Raw genomic sequence first — 17,136 nt, forward strand, 5'->3', positions numbered from 1 at the left:
AACGTGCGCTAGAACCCCACAAATGACTAAAACGCTAGATCTAGTGTAAAAACGCTAACTCTGGTAACACTGCCTTTAACCACCTGACCATACAGTACAGCAACACTGGTTCAGTGAACATCACTACTTCTGTAGGATGTGCAATCAAGTCTATTTTTAGATCGCTTTCACAAATGTACCAAGTACAGTCAACACATTAGAAGAATCGAATAGGGGTGATGAAAGGGTAAAAAAAAAACAACAAGAACATCAGCAATCTAATATATTTAGCAGATTAATTTAGCCCCTTCCAGGTTTCCCTACATGCTGCAGTTCTCTCTGACATTTCTAATTGATGAAACCCCATTGCAAGCAGGCGGTTTACTGTGGTTACTGTAGTTACCTATAGAGACTTTCATAATTGAGAGACCCTGGTCAATTCAGAATGGTACAAGACTAGTTGTGCTTTAACACAATTGCTTTGTCTGTTACTGTAGCTTTTTGTTTCTTCAAAATAAAATTTAATTTTCAAAAGTGTCAAACTTTGTAACCTCTGATTTATGAAATGAACCATTTCTTGGCAATGTTAAAACTGTTGAGACTGGGAATTTTAGAATTGTACAAACAAATAAAAAACAAAAAAAAAAGAAAGGAAAAAACAAGGAGTCAATTTAAGCTATAAACTGTTATGCACAGAGTTTGTCCCTTGGTGTATCAGGTATGATCTAGTTACTGTTTGTTAGACAGAATTGTGAACCTTCGTAATGGTACCAACCAGAAAAAAAAAATACCAAATTTCCCCCCAAAATGTTTTCTTCGATTCTTGGAAATTATTACAGGCTATAAACTTGCGCTGTAGGTTTTGGTGTTATTGGGAGGCAATTACTGTCTTTGTAAACAGAAAGATATTTTCTGATGACAATACAGCTGGCATCTGCGTGGTTTACGCTTATTGTTTGAACATGACAATTAAGGGCTTATACAAAACAATACAATCCAAGTTGCTTTTGTTAATTTCATAACTGAAACAGTATAGCGACCTTCTGAATTCTTCTAATGCCATATCCCGTGATTGGTGAAGCGCTTTTTTGCAATATAGCACAGCAAAATATCAGCAGTCAACACAGTCGAGAAATTTATCTCTTAAGAAAAAAGACTAGTCCAGTTCACAAAACTCTGATTAGATATAGAGAGCCCTTTTTCTTTTCTTTTTTTATGTTCGAGACCATTTGAAAAAGCAGGACAAGGGTTGTTAACTTTCCCATTAAATGTAAGTTGGCATGAGCAACAAGATGTTGGCTCCTTGCCCGTAACAGTACAATGTATTGCTGGTAGTTTTGAAACAAAAGAGATTTGTTTGATAAGATACATAACAGGCAAACATAATGTGTGACTTTGGTACCTTGATCTACCAGGAACAAGTTTAACCTATATATATGGTCATGATGAATACCACAGTAAAAATCCTATAGAAAGAAAGGACTGTGCATTCTCCAGTTTGAACATGAGCCAAAATCTCATTAAGATTGTCCTTTTAAGCTTTGGCCTTGTTTACATTTGATAACGGCAGCGAGGGGGATCAGGACCTTGTCTGAACCCAGACACATCCAAATTTGAGAATGAACTTGGCATTAAGCAATCTGAGCAAAATACGGTCACTATGATGGTTTACAAATCGAGTACCTGTAACAGTATAATGTTATGACAGTGCGCATACTGCACTGTGTGTATGCAGAAGTGAATGGATCCAGTACCTGTATATATATAACAGTATAATGGTATTACAGTGCACTGGTCTATGTAGAGGCGGGACCGACGAGGGCATGTAACGGGAGATGATCCCGTTCTTGATCACCCTTTTGGAATTAGGACCCTCTCCATTATGTAAGAGCACAAGAAGATCATAATGATGATTGTTTACATAGTACAAGGTAGAGATACCGTGCTGTACAGTACAGTAGTAACATATTACAGTGTTGTACGTACTGCCCTGTGTGTATACTGTACATGCTGAATCAGATGGGGCAATGTAACAGGAGACCGCAGTACTGCAGTCTTGATTAGTCACCCAGAATCCTTCCTCAAGAGGCAAGAGGCAATTGTTGATCGAGTCTGATCCTGAGTACGGTATGCATGAGTATGCATTAATGAGTTCACATCTAGTTCTAACTTGATCCCCCAGTGTGGAACTGTACATCAGATCCCTCTTGCAATCTCAAAAATGTGAACAACCTGGCTTTATTATTTCAAGTCAAAGACTCTGTGTTTATCATTTTGAAAGGCCAATGTTAGACAAAATTACATTTGAAAGTTTTATTAATTGTTGACACAGTTCCTTCAAGATTGGGCTTGATCCTTTTGTTTCGACTCTAGCAATCTATATATTACAGGGAAATTCTGAATGGATCATCTTTATCTCCATTGATATAGTACATGGGGAGTTTATTCCATATACTGTATATACTGGAGGAAACAGAGATTTTCATTTCATGATGTGTACATTGATCCATCGTAAGCAATATATGTTCAATAACTCATAAAGGCTCTGGCCAATCCTTAGTTAAAATTCGCCATTGTTAATTAGCAATCATTTTTTTCAATTGCTTACGTATTAAACATCACCAAAATATTTGTGGGTATTTGAAGGATACAAAGAAAGTTTGGTACATGTACATTCTAATAAACAAACCAGCAAAGAAAAAAATGGAAAAAAAAATATAATAGAATTTCTTGGTTGTATGAAACACTTTACAGCAGTATTGTATAGAAGTTGTGTAGGTCTATTGTCTATAGCTGTGTAAACTTAACTCATTCCTATTTGTGTTACTTCTGGAAATTACCTCGTAAATTTTTACACATGATCCTACTGTACTTACATTGTACTTCCGTTTACAGTACAGCTACTTTACCAGCAATTGTTTACAGGCATGTATGGACTTCCCTCTGAAATCTAACCGTGAATTGTTTCATATATATACCAATAGAGTCGAGTTTAATCTTTGTGGGGTGAAGTTTCTTTGAAATCAGTTAAATGCTTACTTAATGTCCTGACTTACAAATGATACAAATAATAAGTAAATGATACTTGAAGATTGTTATTTAGTTGATGTAGAAAATTGTTTCAGAGAATAAAAGAACGTTATAAATATTTGCAATTAAAGTGCAACGTAGAATATAGTCTCATTCCAAGCAAGGTTTTGATCGCCAGTGGAACACAGCAGTATCAGACTTTGCTCGTGTGGAATGTATTTTTTTTTAAGAAAAGGGAAGTTGCAGGTTATGTTATGTCCTCTTCCTGGAAATAAATTCCTTTTTCTACCTTGGAAATTATGTTTTTTGTATGTTATGTATTATGCTTTGGTGTCTGTGCTATTTAGTTGTTATGGATACTGTGTTAACATTGTTTTTTAAGTACATGAGAAGACAAAAACATTTGCACTGGGCTGTGCATGTGATTTTGATAATTAATTTGTGAGGTTATTTTGCCAGTAAAGTTTGCCAGTATTGATCTTGCTACACTTGGGAGACTGGAAAAAGTTGTTTTGATCGTGTCTGCAGTACAGCACAGAACTGTAAAATTTCGACAGAACTTTGCAGTCTTGTGTTTAGACTAGATGTTTTATCCTTTGTTGTTATTTTCTTATTTTAGAGTGCCAAGTCCTCAGCTATTATTAGTAATGGGAGCAGTGCCGGTAGCAAGGTGGAGCATCCAGCCAGTACTGTAAGTCCCAAGGCCTCAAAGCGCACCCCTGGGGAACCTTCAAGCAGTCACTCCAGGGCGAGACGGCTTCATGGAGGAAGAGGGCTATCACCAGATGACCACAGAAAAAGTAGAAGTGAGTTGTTGAAGTTCATGGTTGAAGTCTGGACCCCATATCAGTATAATGATAATGCATGCTAACTGCTGATGTTGGTGGGAAAGATATGCTGATATTTAAGTACTTTAGCATGTGAGTAGTAACCACCTAGTAAGACATAATTGCTGTCTATGTAGCAGAAAAGGGGGTCGGATGGCAGAGGGGGAGTAATAGGTGTGAGGGGGTACTGTATACCTGTAAGACAGGTCAGGAGTGGGTTACCTGTACAGTAGGTTTGGGATTGTCTAACTAACTGCCTAAGTAACAGATATATTTAAATACTAGGTATTAGCTAGAGCTTTTGTTATGGACACTAGAGTAGACCTGTGTCTCTGAAGAATAGTGTAAAAATAACATGAGACATGTGTTACCCTCACATCTTACCCATTGATATATAATAGTAAGGACTCTCTCTTTTGTTGTGATGTCCCATGAAAGGTTCAGAGAGTATTAAAGGTTTAATTTGAATATATAGTCCTACTCTTTGTTAAGTAGCATGCACTTAAGAAACCTCAATGTGGGATATGCTGATGACAGTATTTAGTTACATTGTACACATAACTTTGTGCAGACTTTGCTAAAACAGGTCTCATTGGTGTCTCCTTTGCTGAAAAGTGAGACTCTGTTCTCTCAAAGGTCAAGAGAAAAATGTCTTTTGTAGCAGTGACGGTGTGAATCAGCACACTGGGATATCCTCTGTACACACTTGTTCTCAGAAATCTATCTGTGTTTGTAACCGCAACAGGTATCATTAGTTGGTACTTTACCATTGTTATCTAGTAACATTATGTTAAAATAAACTCTCAGGATGGACGGTGGAAGGAAGGAAGACATGTGGCTTTGATGTTTTTTTTTTTAATATTTAGGTCATTTTGGAATCAGGAACACAAAAAAACTATCCTTGCATAATATGATACGCAGAGATGCTTCAGTAGGATACTTGACAAGGAAATAAGGCAGTGATGATATGCTAAAATTAAACTGCTGTAGTTACCATCACTAATAACCTTGTTAGCAAATTAGCTGATAAACATGGGCCTAAGTGATACCAGAATATTTCCATGCTTCAACCTCGTCATATTGAAAGAGCTGTCATATTCCCTCCTGAATTTCATCGTAAACAGCTTATTTCAGCTACGATCAAAATTAGATTAAAATATTTAAAAGGTTAACTCTGGTACTTGATGACCTTGGAGTTTGGGTTCCGGTTTGATTGCTAAGTAAGTAAAAGTCATAATGTTGCCCTACCCATTACCTTCCTACCATTCAAAACTTTCCAACATTACTTTAGTGACGTTTTAGGGGGTTTGCCAGTAGAAAAAAAGTGGTGCTTGCATTGTTCTGTTAGTACAAAACTACTGTTGCGTTTGTCTAAATTCAGGAAAAATGCAGTAGATCTTTTATGCACTGGTATCTAACAGAAAAGTGGCAAAACGTTCTCTCATTCTACCAGCCAAAGTGTCTAGAAGACAGATAAATTAAATACTATGTTAGAACCCTGTAAACTACAGTATCCAAACACGGTATGTTTTGAAATCTCCAGCTCTCTTCAGTATAATATTCTCAGAACCTCTAGGAAACTACTTTTGAATTTCAGTTTTAATCATGCTAAGCTATGTAGTGTAAGCATGCATGCCTGATTCGGTCTCTCTTCCTTTATACATCATCATGTCCAGGATAACCTCCATCCCTAGGAGCACCGACGTAAACCGCCATTTTTATATTCTCATGGAGTTCTCTTTTCTCTTTCTGGCAGATTCTCGATGGTACTGTTCCTATTGCAACGTGCAGTGCTCCAGTACCACCAGCCTACAAATGCACTGCCTAAGCGAATCACATCAAAGTATTATCACATCAGACAAAGGGAGGGATTGGAAGCATCGACCTCCGCCCAGAGGGGTCACCAGCGATGATTATATTCTCTGCCCAGAGTATGCATCATTTTCAAAATATTTTTGATTTTTCTACGTTTAGTCAATTCAGTAAATGAACAATGCAAAAGTGAAAAGTTTGAAAAGAGCAAAATTCTTTTAAATCGATTGCAATGGATTTTACTATTTCTTTAAAGCAAGAGCATCTTAAATACAAAAGTTTTTTTGTCTACCTAAAATGTCACAAATGATACTTGGATTTTGTGATGGTGGTATTTTCCCCCCATCAAAGTGACACAATGTACTGATTATTCAAAATGGTAGGAAGTCCTCCAACCCTTTTGATATCAGTTTCTTCTGTGATGTTGTTGTGGTTGTTTTTGTTGTTACTTCATGTTATATAAAGAGTATTAGACGTAGAGTTTACATTTTGCATTTAACAACAATTTTCATTTATTTGCTTCAAAACACTTAGGTTTCATTTTAAAAAAACTTATACAAATCTTTAGATTTGCTATTATTAAATGCAATTCAGGTTATTCTCACATAACATTTTGGTATTCAATACTGCATATACGCAACTTGTTCACCGATTACAGCAAAAAGGGTGGTCGAAAAGATCAGTAAAGAATGAAGTTTGCAGCCTTAACTATCTGGTTGGAAATATTGTTATTGCTGACTGTGTTAATAGGTACAAGGAGCCTTCATCTGATGAGCCGACCAGAGCAGCTACTCGTTTTGAGACATGTTTCTGCCAAACAATCTACTAAAGGAAGATTGATAAGAGTAGTTTAAAGTAGATGATAATAGTCCTAGCTAGCTTATTGGTAACGGTCTATTGGTCACAAAGAAATAGGTCATATTTTTTTATTTGTGCAAGACCAAACACACTACAGTACTTAGTGACAAACAAGTTGATCCTGGGTGGAAAGTGTTTCAGTTATGCAATATGTGCACACAACAGCTACATATAATTCACTTCAAAATCGTCCAAAAATCTCAGTTATTGGTTTCATGTGTAGGTCAGATAGTAAGGTGATGATTTAGGGGTTCGTAAAAAAGACAGATAACTATCATTCTTCGTGCTCTCCGCAGACTGCAGAAATGTCGATTCGGAGAGAGGTGTACCTCTGCGCATTCCGAGGAAGAGCTTGGAGAATGGAAGGAGAGATACAGGTACAGACTAATGAAATGGCAGAAGGCCAAAGATAGACAGTTACATGGCAGTAGCTTTGCAGAACAAGTCTTGGAGAAATGGCTGGGATCTACAAACCCTACCAATGTGGTAAGTGCATTTGATGAGATCATGGATAATGAGTACAGAAGCAATTGCAATACTAGCTTTTTCCCTTGCTTTACAGTGTAAATTGATATTGACAGAAGTTGTTCGGTTTTAAGAACAATATCTGATGCAAGAAACACAACAGGTCTTTTGTTCCAAATTCTGTGGAGGTATAAAATGGATCTGTTTGACGTATAATGCCTTTTTGGATTCAAAATGCTTCAATTCTATTTTCCAGATGGTGGAGTCGATAGATGAAGTGAAGGTGACAGTGAACTCAGAACTAAACATTTCCATCTCCAGCAAGAACTCAGCTCACTGCTGGACGTTCACGTTACAATGTAAGGTATGTATCCTGTAACAGGACATGTCCAGGATATGATGTGTGGGGTATGTTGATAGTATCAGGTATGGGACAGTTGGACGTCACCTTGCAATGTAAGGTATGTATCCTGTAACAGGACATGTCAAAAGATGTCATATGTGGGACAACCTTTACAAGAGAGTACAGTTATTGTAAGTTAACTTTGGGGAATTTCCATAGCAGTTCTGTATGTGATTGGAGTTGCTTGTTTTGTTAATATTTGATACTCATATACCTCAAAACAAAAACTAAAACTGTCAATTTGTGTTCATTAAATTGATGCGATTCACATCAAGAACTAATAAAGGCGATGGGGTTGTTCCTGAATTGCTCAAATATCAGATTGCATCTTGTATTAGATGCTCAGCTCATACCACAATAAGGGGATGGTTCCTACATCCTCTCTTTAATATAGTGGATAGTATCCACTTATACAGGAGAAGAGAAAAAGCTTGTATAGTTCTTGTCAGTCTGACTTTTGGGTGGTTTCCCATATATCCCAATATTTGAAGGGTCATATCAATATGATCGTTTAAGCTTTTTGAACTGTGATCTATTGTATTCCATATTGGTAATCATGAATAGATAAGGACTATGAAGTTTTGACAAATTATTGCAGCAAAGAATATTTCATTTAAAGACCTCGTTTTGGTAAATTTAGTTTGACACTCTTTTTCATTCAGTAAATAGTGTGTTACTCCATTTGACCTTCTCCTATAGGGAAACAGATCGTTACACAGGATAGCTCTGCTCCATGATGTACACCGCCCTCACTTCAACATTACCCACGTATATCTCGGAGACTCCAGGCGCCAGAGCGAGCAGGACATACCCAACCTCTGCCAGGAGTGGACCATCCCATCCAAACACAGCCCTCAGACCAAGACCAAAGACCATGTGTACCGAGTCAAACTTCAGTTTACCTCTCAGATATTTGGTACCTTCCGTCAGTGCATTGTATTCGATTTCGGCGGCGAGCCTTACGTCATGAAACGAGTCAGCGCCGATTCCGTGTCGGCGTCAGACAAGCAGAAGCTGGAGGAGGCCCGAGAGAAGTTTTTCAGTGTGGGGGACCGGTGGGACAACACGATGAAGAAGGTGGTGGAGTTCTCGCCAAAGCCGGCCTTTGGGATGGAAGAGGACGAGGAGCTGAGATGCAAGTACCGTCCCCCACGTTCAAAGGAAGAGTTGATACCGCAGTCGGTACTGGAGAAATATCTAATGAAAAACAATTACAAGACGAGAATGCATGAGCTTCTCTACATAGAAGAGCTGACACAGTTTAAGGAAATGTCCAAGTAAGTAGAGCCGTCGTTGCTGTATGGGTGTATCTTATCAGTCAAATGGTGTTTATCACCCTTCAAAGAAGCAATGTAGTAGTGTTATATGTACTGCAGAGTGTGGAACAACTGCCGACTACTCTTGTCATATGCATACATTGCTTACACTGTAATTTACTGAATAATGTAAAGTCTACAACAGACCTCCCAGTCGCTAATGTTACTGAGTGATGTTATGGATAGCAGTGTTTCCACTGGAAAATGAAATCAAAGGGGGATCCCCCCCTCTCCCCCTCCGAAATTTTTTTGTGCAGGATTTTTGGTTCCTTGCTGGAAGCAAAGGAACCAATGCAGCCAGGTGTGAGTGTATGTGTCCGCGATAACAAGGCAGTGATGGATATTTATCATACGTACTATATGAAGATGTATTATAGTGAGAAGGTGTGCCATATCACTTTTGGCGCTGGTCTCATGAATATTAAGGAGGTTATGGGGTCAAACGTAAAAGTCTATTCATTGCAATAACTCAGCAACCATAAGTCAAATTGTAGCCAAATTTGGTATACAGTTCTTAGTTAATAGCTGGTACACGTGGCTGGTAGATGTGAGCATAAATATGATATTGGGTGATGACATACAACACTTTAAGCAAGGAACCATAGTACCTATTGGGCTCTTGGTTTAAATATCTGTGGGTGTTTCTGCTGTATAACTGGCTGGTCTAGGCAAATAAAGGTGGGGGGAATTCCCACATTGGAATATTTTTGCTGCAGGATTTAGCAGATGTTGAGGGAATCCTGCAATCTAATTTGAACACTGATGGGAAGACTATCACCTCTGTTTGTTGGGAGTGTCAGTCTTCTAGATTTACCTAACAATTTCAGATATGTTTGTATTTGATGTCAACTGTTGCTTAGGACTTTCTCAAAAAGTTTCGGTGTTTGTTGTATTACATTTGGGAGTGTTCCATAGGTCAATGCTCCATCAGAAGGAATAAAAATATTTCTCCATTGAGAAGTGGGAGAAGTACTTGGGGTTAAACAATGTCAGTTATTTTTCTCACTGTTAAAATAAGGATTACTTCAGGGGGTTAATAATAGACCTTTCTGAAACTTTACTAAATTCATGTCTCTCTTCTGCTACACAGGTACAATGTTCGTACAAGCCTGCACATCATCAGCAGTTTCTTGCTGGTTCCATCCAGAGGGGCCGGGGCGAGATACGCTCAGGGCGGGGAACTCTTTGCCCTCTTGAAGTTGAACAATCAACTATCAAGTGACACTATGGGAGGCAGACTGATCCTCAACAACTGCAACTCGGCTCTCCTAGCGACAGTCAAGGACGACCGATTGGATTCCATCGTCTATGAAGCCCTGATAGAGGAAAAGAGCAAAGATGCAATTTACTTCAGGTTCTCAAAATTGTGCGTCGAGGAGCTCGGTTTAAAGGCGGATGATATGGTGGAGGTAGAACTCCAGTTTCAGTTGAACAGGTAACGGAGAAGAAATTTAAGACATTATCAGATGAGGGGATTAAAATGGCCAAAACAAAAGACTTAAAAGAATGTGATGAGACAATATCAATGTTTATGTGTTGCTCTGCAAGTTTATTACAACCTGTTATGAAATGCCTTCCATTGTAGGTCTTTTTCTGTGGAACTTACATTTTATGTTATAATTTCACAGAGTCAGAAAAAAATTAAATAACAGCTGTACCAACATATATCTAGTTTTTGTCAGAAATAATATTAGCGGCTATCACTCTCGCCCCCTTCCCACCCCCACACTCTCTCTCTCATCTTAAAAAATGAATGTTATTGAATAGTAGGAACATGTTTTGCTCTGTAGCTCTAGGTATTTTATGGTTTGAGATATGTATTCAAACCGTTATAAGAAATTTATCCTTGCTCGATGCTCTCTGTAGAGCGTTGAGAATTAGGTGTTTGCTTGGGGTGTGTCGGTGGTAGTTTGGAAGTGCTATTTGTATTGAAATGTGAAATTCCCTGAGTGAATTATGCAATGCCATCATGGCATGTCCCCCCCGGTGAACATATTTCATTGATATTTTCTACCTCGTGGAGTGTCTGTGTATTTATTTTGACTATCAATCAATCTCTTTCGGTAGGTTACCGCTATGTGAGTGGCATTATGCGGTGGACCAGGTCATAGATTTGGAATTACTCTTCCCCAATGTTCGGATCATGCCTTCCATACCCTGGACTCCCGACAAGTAAGTCAAGAAATCTTTAGTATTTTTCAACAAGCTTTCTGTGTTTTGCTGGCAATGTTTAAGTTCACAACTTTTGTAAGTACATTTGTCTCATCATCTGCTCAATGTAATAATTTGTGCCTGGAAGTCTGTTACTTTACAACACTAAGCAGCCACATACAGCTAAATGGGAGAATCTAAATGGCTCATTACTTATCAATTCACATCAGACTAGTCAGTTTACAAGTTTAGATATGTTTCGATGATTAAATCAATTTGGAAAGACCATTTTCAGTTGGGAGAAACTGGATTCCATGATGTACACTCATCATACTTTTGGACGGCCAGGGCCTCAAATTCACAATATCCCACATGCTGGTTTTCATTGCTTCCCTACTTTCACTCGACCATAGCACTGGGATCGATATAAAACTTTAGAAGGAGCTCATTAGGATTTTGTGCTTTTTGCTCCAAGAAAATACACCTCAAGGTTTTCTTTTGATTTCCTTTAGACAATGGATGGATAAATTGGATCCAAGGATCAATTCGAAACAGAAGGAGGCAGTGATGGCCATATCCACCCCTCTAGAGATCTCTCTTCCTCCGGTGTTCCTGGTGGGTCCTTACGGAACCGGGAAGACCTTCACTCTAGCTCATGCAACCAAATTTATCTTACAGCAGAAGGATACACGAATACTTATCTGCACCCATTCCAACAGGTAGGTGTGCTCCATTATTGTAATTCGCATCTTCATTTACAAGTTTAACGTTTCGGTAACCGAGCTAATATCTACAGTTTTGATTAATGGATTGTTTATGCGATACTTCAAGGTTGCAAGAATTTGTTGCAGGGGTAAATAAACTAAAGATTCCAGCTGAAAATATTGCTAACTTCACAATTTGTTTCACCAACAAAATGAAGTGATTAGTGTGGTGTTTAAATATTTCTGTAAATTTCTTTTTGTTGACCTGTAAATATCTAAAAGAAAAGTCTTGAAAAGTCTTAAAAGAAAATGTCTGTTAATATCTTAAAGTGTTTGTATGCAAGAAAGTGGCGTATTGGATGTATTGCTAATATATTTCAGCAGTCGGTAAAATGTACTTTACATGTTATTGTGGTTAGAATATGTCATAGGTGATTCTTGTACCTTGAAAAAGTATGTACCAAAGAAGAAGGTAGGATGTTCATGATATTTGACAACTCCATACAAAAATCGTCTTCAATTTCCATCACATCGTTGTGATTTGAGGAAAGGCCCCATTCCAAATAGACCTAACTTCTACTTATAATCCGTTGCAAATGGAGGGTGTTGTTTTGAGCCTAATAGCAAAATAAAAAATGCTGTATTATTGTTTTTATTTCAATTTCCCCTTCAGTGCTGCAGACCTCTATATCCGTGACTACTTCCATGCCTACGTGGAGGCTGGAAATACGGCCGCCAGACCCCTTAGGATTTACTTCAAGAACAGGTGGACACAGACGGTACACCCTGTGGTACGTCTGTATTGTCACATGTCAGAGAACGAAGATCGGTTTACCATGCCGAGCAAGGAAGAAGTAGAGAAGTATAGGGTTATAGTGGCCACCCTCAGCACCTCCAGATACCTCAACCACTTAAACCTCCCTCAAGGTAAACAAATCTCCTTTAGGACTGACATCTCTTTCTTTCTTTCTTTGTTTTTGGCCTTGCTCTGTCAACACTAGCTGTTGTGTTCATTTGTAACTGAATCTGAATTAAGCAGAAACCAGTGTTTCAGTTTACCCAACAAGCATTCCAAGAGTTCTATTTGACGTTGATTGTATCAGTTTGGGACGTAAGCTATACTCCATTGTTAAGATCTTACCAGACAAGTGTATCTTAAGAGAAAATCCATGCAAACATGTTGTATCCTTCTTTTCTGACATGTTAAACTGACAAAGACTGTCAGACATTAACAATTGAGTTGATTTCAATAGAACAATCATCCAGTGGGGGGGTTTTATGTAATCTCAATTTTCTCGGAAGCTGAACCTCTTCGGTGAAATGAAATATGTTGTATTCTATGTTAGCAAACAGGTCAATGGACAGGTTGGCAATTTAAGAACTGAAAACCACACAATCTGAAATCAGTTTTTTTCTATTTGCCTGACTTTTTCTTATTTTTGCCGCTCAAGAACATTGAACTTGATGTTGGGGATGGGGGGTGGGGGGAGGGGAAGCGAAGGTTTCATGACGTATCTTACTTTCATATTCTCTCAAATATTTAATTTTTCAGGATTTTTCACTCATATCTTGCTGGATGAGGCTGCACAAGCTATAGAGTGTGAAGCTGTGATGCCTCTATCGTTAGCTAACAAAGACACCCGAGTGGTCCTGGCTGGAGATTATATGCAGGTACAAAATCACTGCGCCATACATTATTAACGTTTCATGCTCGATCTATTTCTGGACCGAATTTGAACATTATATTCATCAATTATTCAGCAGCCTGTACTGTACAGAGGTCTTACAACATTCAGCAAAAAGATTTCATTTTCTTTCCAATCATTGTTGGTAGAATCATTTGTTATTGTGGAGATTATACTGTTAAGAGGCATTCAATTTGCTTGGGTCTTTCTTCCCTACTGGTACACTACTAAAGAATCTCTCATCTCGTGTTTGAATCATAGAGCTGTAGCGACATTTTGTCGTTTTGCCTTTCTCCTTTCTGTAATTTTAGATGATTGGAACAATCGTTAATGCTTGCTTAGTTTTCACTATCAGTTAAATTAAATGTTTCCTCTTCTAAGTATGTTTGTTGCAGTTTGTCAATGAAGATACTGTTGGAATAGAAACGTACTGCCCACAAAATGTTACATATGTACTAGGTTCGCAGGCTATTTGCATTCGATAGGCAGTCTTCTCGAAACATTAATTTCATCTCTCTCTCATTATTCCTTCTGCTATATTTCATAGTATCATACCACTTATCAAATTCCATGTAAAATGTAGATTGTTTGTGATTTCATGTCGTCTACTATCTTTCCTTGAACTTCGTTATGTAGATTAGTCCGACGGTGTACTCCGAGTTTGCTAGGGAGAGAAACCTTCACATATCTCTACTCGAGAGACTCTACGACCTGTACCCAGTCAAACACCCCTGCAAGATTCTTCTGTGCGAAAACTATCGCTCGAACGAGGTCATCGTGGATTACACCTCCAAGCTGTTTTACGAGGCCAAGCTGTTGGCCTCCGGCAAGCAACCGCCGCATCCAAAGTTGTACCCTCTGACTTTCTATACAGCCAAAGGGGAGGACATCCAGGAAAAGAACAGCACTACGTTCTACAACAATGCAGAGGTGAGTCTGTGGCAACGGAAAAGGGATAGGAAACTCAGGCCTATACCATGGGGGAGGGGTATGGGGGAGAATGATGCCCCCACCGCATTTTCAGAGGTCCACATTTCCTGAGTAGAGAATGGTTATTCCTGCTGAGGGGATATGACCACTTACTGCGTCAAATGTCAATTACTGAGACAAGTTGATGTTTGCAAACTATGGTACCATTCTGCATTTCGGCTGGGATAACTGCACAAGATTGGCCCTTCCTATTGTTGACAAAGACAGTCTACTATATGAGAAAATCTTGCACCTGGAAGTCATTAACCTATTTTTGGTGGATGAAAGACCAACATAATCTAAGTATTCTGATGAAATTGCATTTCAGTTCCAGAGTACCATTGTTTTTAGACATCAATGGATAACAATTTCAGAGCTTGTACGGTATCCAGTCATGAATTTGAGGTGAACAGGTGCGATGCTACAGTGTCACGCTGACAATCAGGACTGTCCTGGTATTTTGCATGCCTTGAGGTTTTGCACCATCAAGTGTCACTGTTTACACTATATACAGTATTCCTGTCATTTGTCACCTTAGGTGATCCTTAAAGCTGATTAATACATACAACTTTGAACACCCTAGAAATCATAAAAAGATAGTTAAAACTCTGAAATCATAGACAGAGAGTAAAAACTCTGAAAATCATAGAGAGGTAAAACTCTGACCAGAACATTTTCATCATTTTTTCCTTTCTACTCCTTACTACCAGGTATTTGAAATCGCAGAGAGGGTACAGGAGTTGCATAAGTCATGGCCATCCGAGTGGGGTCCTATGGAGGATGGCAGCATAGGGGTGGTGACCCCTTATTCGGACCAAGTATTCCGTATTAGATCAGAATTAAGGAGGAGGCATCTACATGCAGTGTCTGTGGAGAGAGTCATGAATGTACAAGGTTTGCTGATATTTTCCTTTTTCATTTTAGAATATACTGCTTGCTTGTTCTTTAAGTTATAAATCTCTTTTCTCGTTGTTGGATGATGTGTGCCCATTGAAGAAGTGTGCGATATTTTGTTTCAGGGATGGGTGGGTCATGTGAAGTATCACATTGCTGAACAGACCCTCGAAATTCCTTGACACCCCATTTTCATTTGCCTGAAGTCCATAGAAAACTTCTTTAATCTATCATTTCAGAGCTATATGTTTTTGATCCACTCTGATCAAATTCACATACTATTCACCCATATCATTGGGTTATCCCTCAGTCTACCTGAGAGATACAAGTGGCTACTATCCCTAGCTATCAACTAGATATCAGGCTACTCTGTCGTAGAAAAAAGAAAACATTGGTCCTGCTGACTTCGTTTCTCAAGGCTTGTTTTTCCATTTAACTAAAAACTTTGCAGTTTGTTTTGAGTCCCTATGTTCATTTCTTTAATGGTTGTGATTTTGGCTGACTAAAGAAACAGATTATGTCTTCAATATGCAATACTTTTTGACATTTTACAGTCTAAAGAGATAACGTCCTACAATTTTAGAGGTAATGTTCTCTCAACATTTTGATCCTGAGGAGGTCATCTAAAGAAATTCTTTAAACTCTGACAAACTTACCATCAATGTATAATTTTGGTCAATTTTTTGTCTTGTCATGTTTGGTAACAAAAATTCTGTTTCTTCTCAAAAGCATTGTGTTCCTTGCACAGTAGATTAGTGACAACATGGGAAACAAGGTCACACAACTAAAATAAACAGAAAACTGAAGAAAATATTCTGAATATATTCGACACGAAGCAGAAAAATTTGTCTTTGTTTACCGAAATTTACTAGCGAAGCACAAAGAATTTCGGTGAAGATGTTAAAAACTTGCTGAGTGCTGCTTTCTTAATCCTCTGTTACTTCGTAGAGGATCAGCTCGGAGTGTTTGAAATCGAGTCTCGAATATTTCAAAAATTTGTTAGTAGTGACCATATATATCAGGGGTGCACAACCTTTTTGAATGAATGGGCCAGATGTAAGGGGTGAAAAATTGACTGGGCCACACCTAACCAACGACCTGCTGTTGATTTCAAACCTTTGATTCCGAGGACTTTCAAGCAATAGGTGTATGTACTTAATCTGTATTCACAAAAACATAATGTCAATACAGTACAGTTGATAATTAATGGGGATAGTAGGCCTACCTGACAGTATCATTAGTGCCGATAAACTCTAAGTAGCTAGCTCCTTTTTTGTGATGATGTAAAATATATTGTCTTGAGACATCTCACAGGCTGCAAAAAAATCACTGGCGGGCCGCATGTGGCCCGCGGGCTGTAGTTTGCCCACCCCTGATATATATTGAACAAGGCATTGATTTCTTTTGTCTCCATCTTCAGGAAAGCAATTCCGTGCTCTGTTCATCAGCACCGTACGAACTCATCACACCTGTCCCAGGGACGTCGGCCCAAAGTCAAAGCTGAGACCCAGGAGAGGGGATCTGACCAGGGCTGCCGGAGAGGAGGCAGATTATGGTTTCCTATCCAACGATAAACTATTGAACACTGCCATCACTCGTGCCCAGTCGCTGGTGGCAGTCGTTGGCGATCCTGTTTCGTTGTGTGCTATTGGCAAATGCAGGTTTGTACCCCATCTTATAGTTCATCTTTGTGATAGTATGTTAGCTGTCTATGAAGGCACCACAGAAAAGAGAATATGTTTTTTATTTTATTTATTAATTTTCTTTGGAGTATTTTATTGTTGAAGATAATTCTCACATTTGTATAGACAGTGCCATTATTGATCTCCTAACTTGTATTTCCACAAGTCTAGTACTTTTTGTTGTTGTTGGTACAATCATTTATTTTGTTCGGACCGATTTCACATCCCAAATTTTTGATTTAATGAGCGATGATGTGCTTTGTACCTTCAGACTTGGATACTATGAAAGGTCAAAACAGTTCCAGTATTCAGGTTCTCTCTGTTAAATTTGTCTGGCTTTAGATGTCATTAAGTTGTACTT

General features: G+C 38.5%; 1 protein-coding gene across 4 annotated transcripts in view; it reads left to right on the top strand.

Moving 5' to 3' along the window:
- Window positions 1-17,136, top strand: part of LOC139960393 (probable helicase with zinc finger domain) — a 50,645-nt gene that overhangs the window by 22,408 nt on the left and 11,101 nt on the right. For 2 of the 4 annotated variants that reach the window (XM_071958728.1, XM_071958729.1), the window contains exons 5-17: window positions 3,629-3,815; window positions 5,593-5,767; window positions 6,803-6,992; window positions 7,228-7,335; window positions 8,074-8,651; window positions 9,781-10,125; window positions 10,758-10,862; window positions 11,354-11,560; window positions 12,219-12,472; window positions 13,098-13,216; window positions 13,867-14,160; window positions 14,910-15,093; window positions 16,514-16,754. In XM_071958728.1, the coding sequence (XP_071814829.1) occupies window positions 3,629-3,815; window positions 5,593-5,767; window positions 6,803-6,992; window positions 7,228-7,335; window positions 8,074-8,651; window positions 9,781-10,125; window positions 10,758-10,862; window positions 11,354-11,560; window positions 12,219-12,472; window positions 13,098-13,216; window positions 13,867-14,160; window positions 14,910-15,093; window positions 16,514-16,754 (2,987 nt within the window). Of the gene's footprint in view, window positions 1-2,959; window positions 3,054-3,112; window positions 3,256-3,628; window positions 3,816-5,592; window positions 5,768-6,802; window positions 6,993-7,227; window positions 7,336-8,073; window positions 8,652-9,780; window positions 10,126-10,757; window positions 10,863-11,353; window positions 11,561-12,218; window positions 12,473-13,097; window positions 13,217-13,866; window positions 14,161-14,909; window positions 15,094-16,513; window positions 16,755-17,136 lie in introns of those variants that run through there. The other 2 variants (XM_071958731.1, XM_071958730.1) reach the window with 2 other exon arrangements.

This window comes from Apostichopus japonicus, chromosome 19 (assembly GCF_037975245.1).
Source record: "Apostichopus japonicus isolate 1M-3 chromosome 19, ASM3797524v1, whole genome shotgun sequence".
Classification (NCBI taxonomy): domain Eukaryota; kingdom Metazoa; phylum Echinodermata; class Holothuroidea; order Aspidochirotida; family Stichopodidae; genus Apostichopus; species Apostichopus japonicus.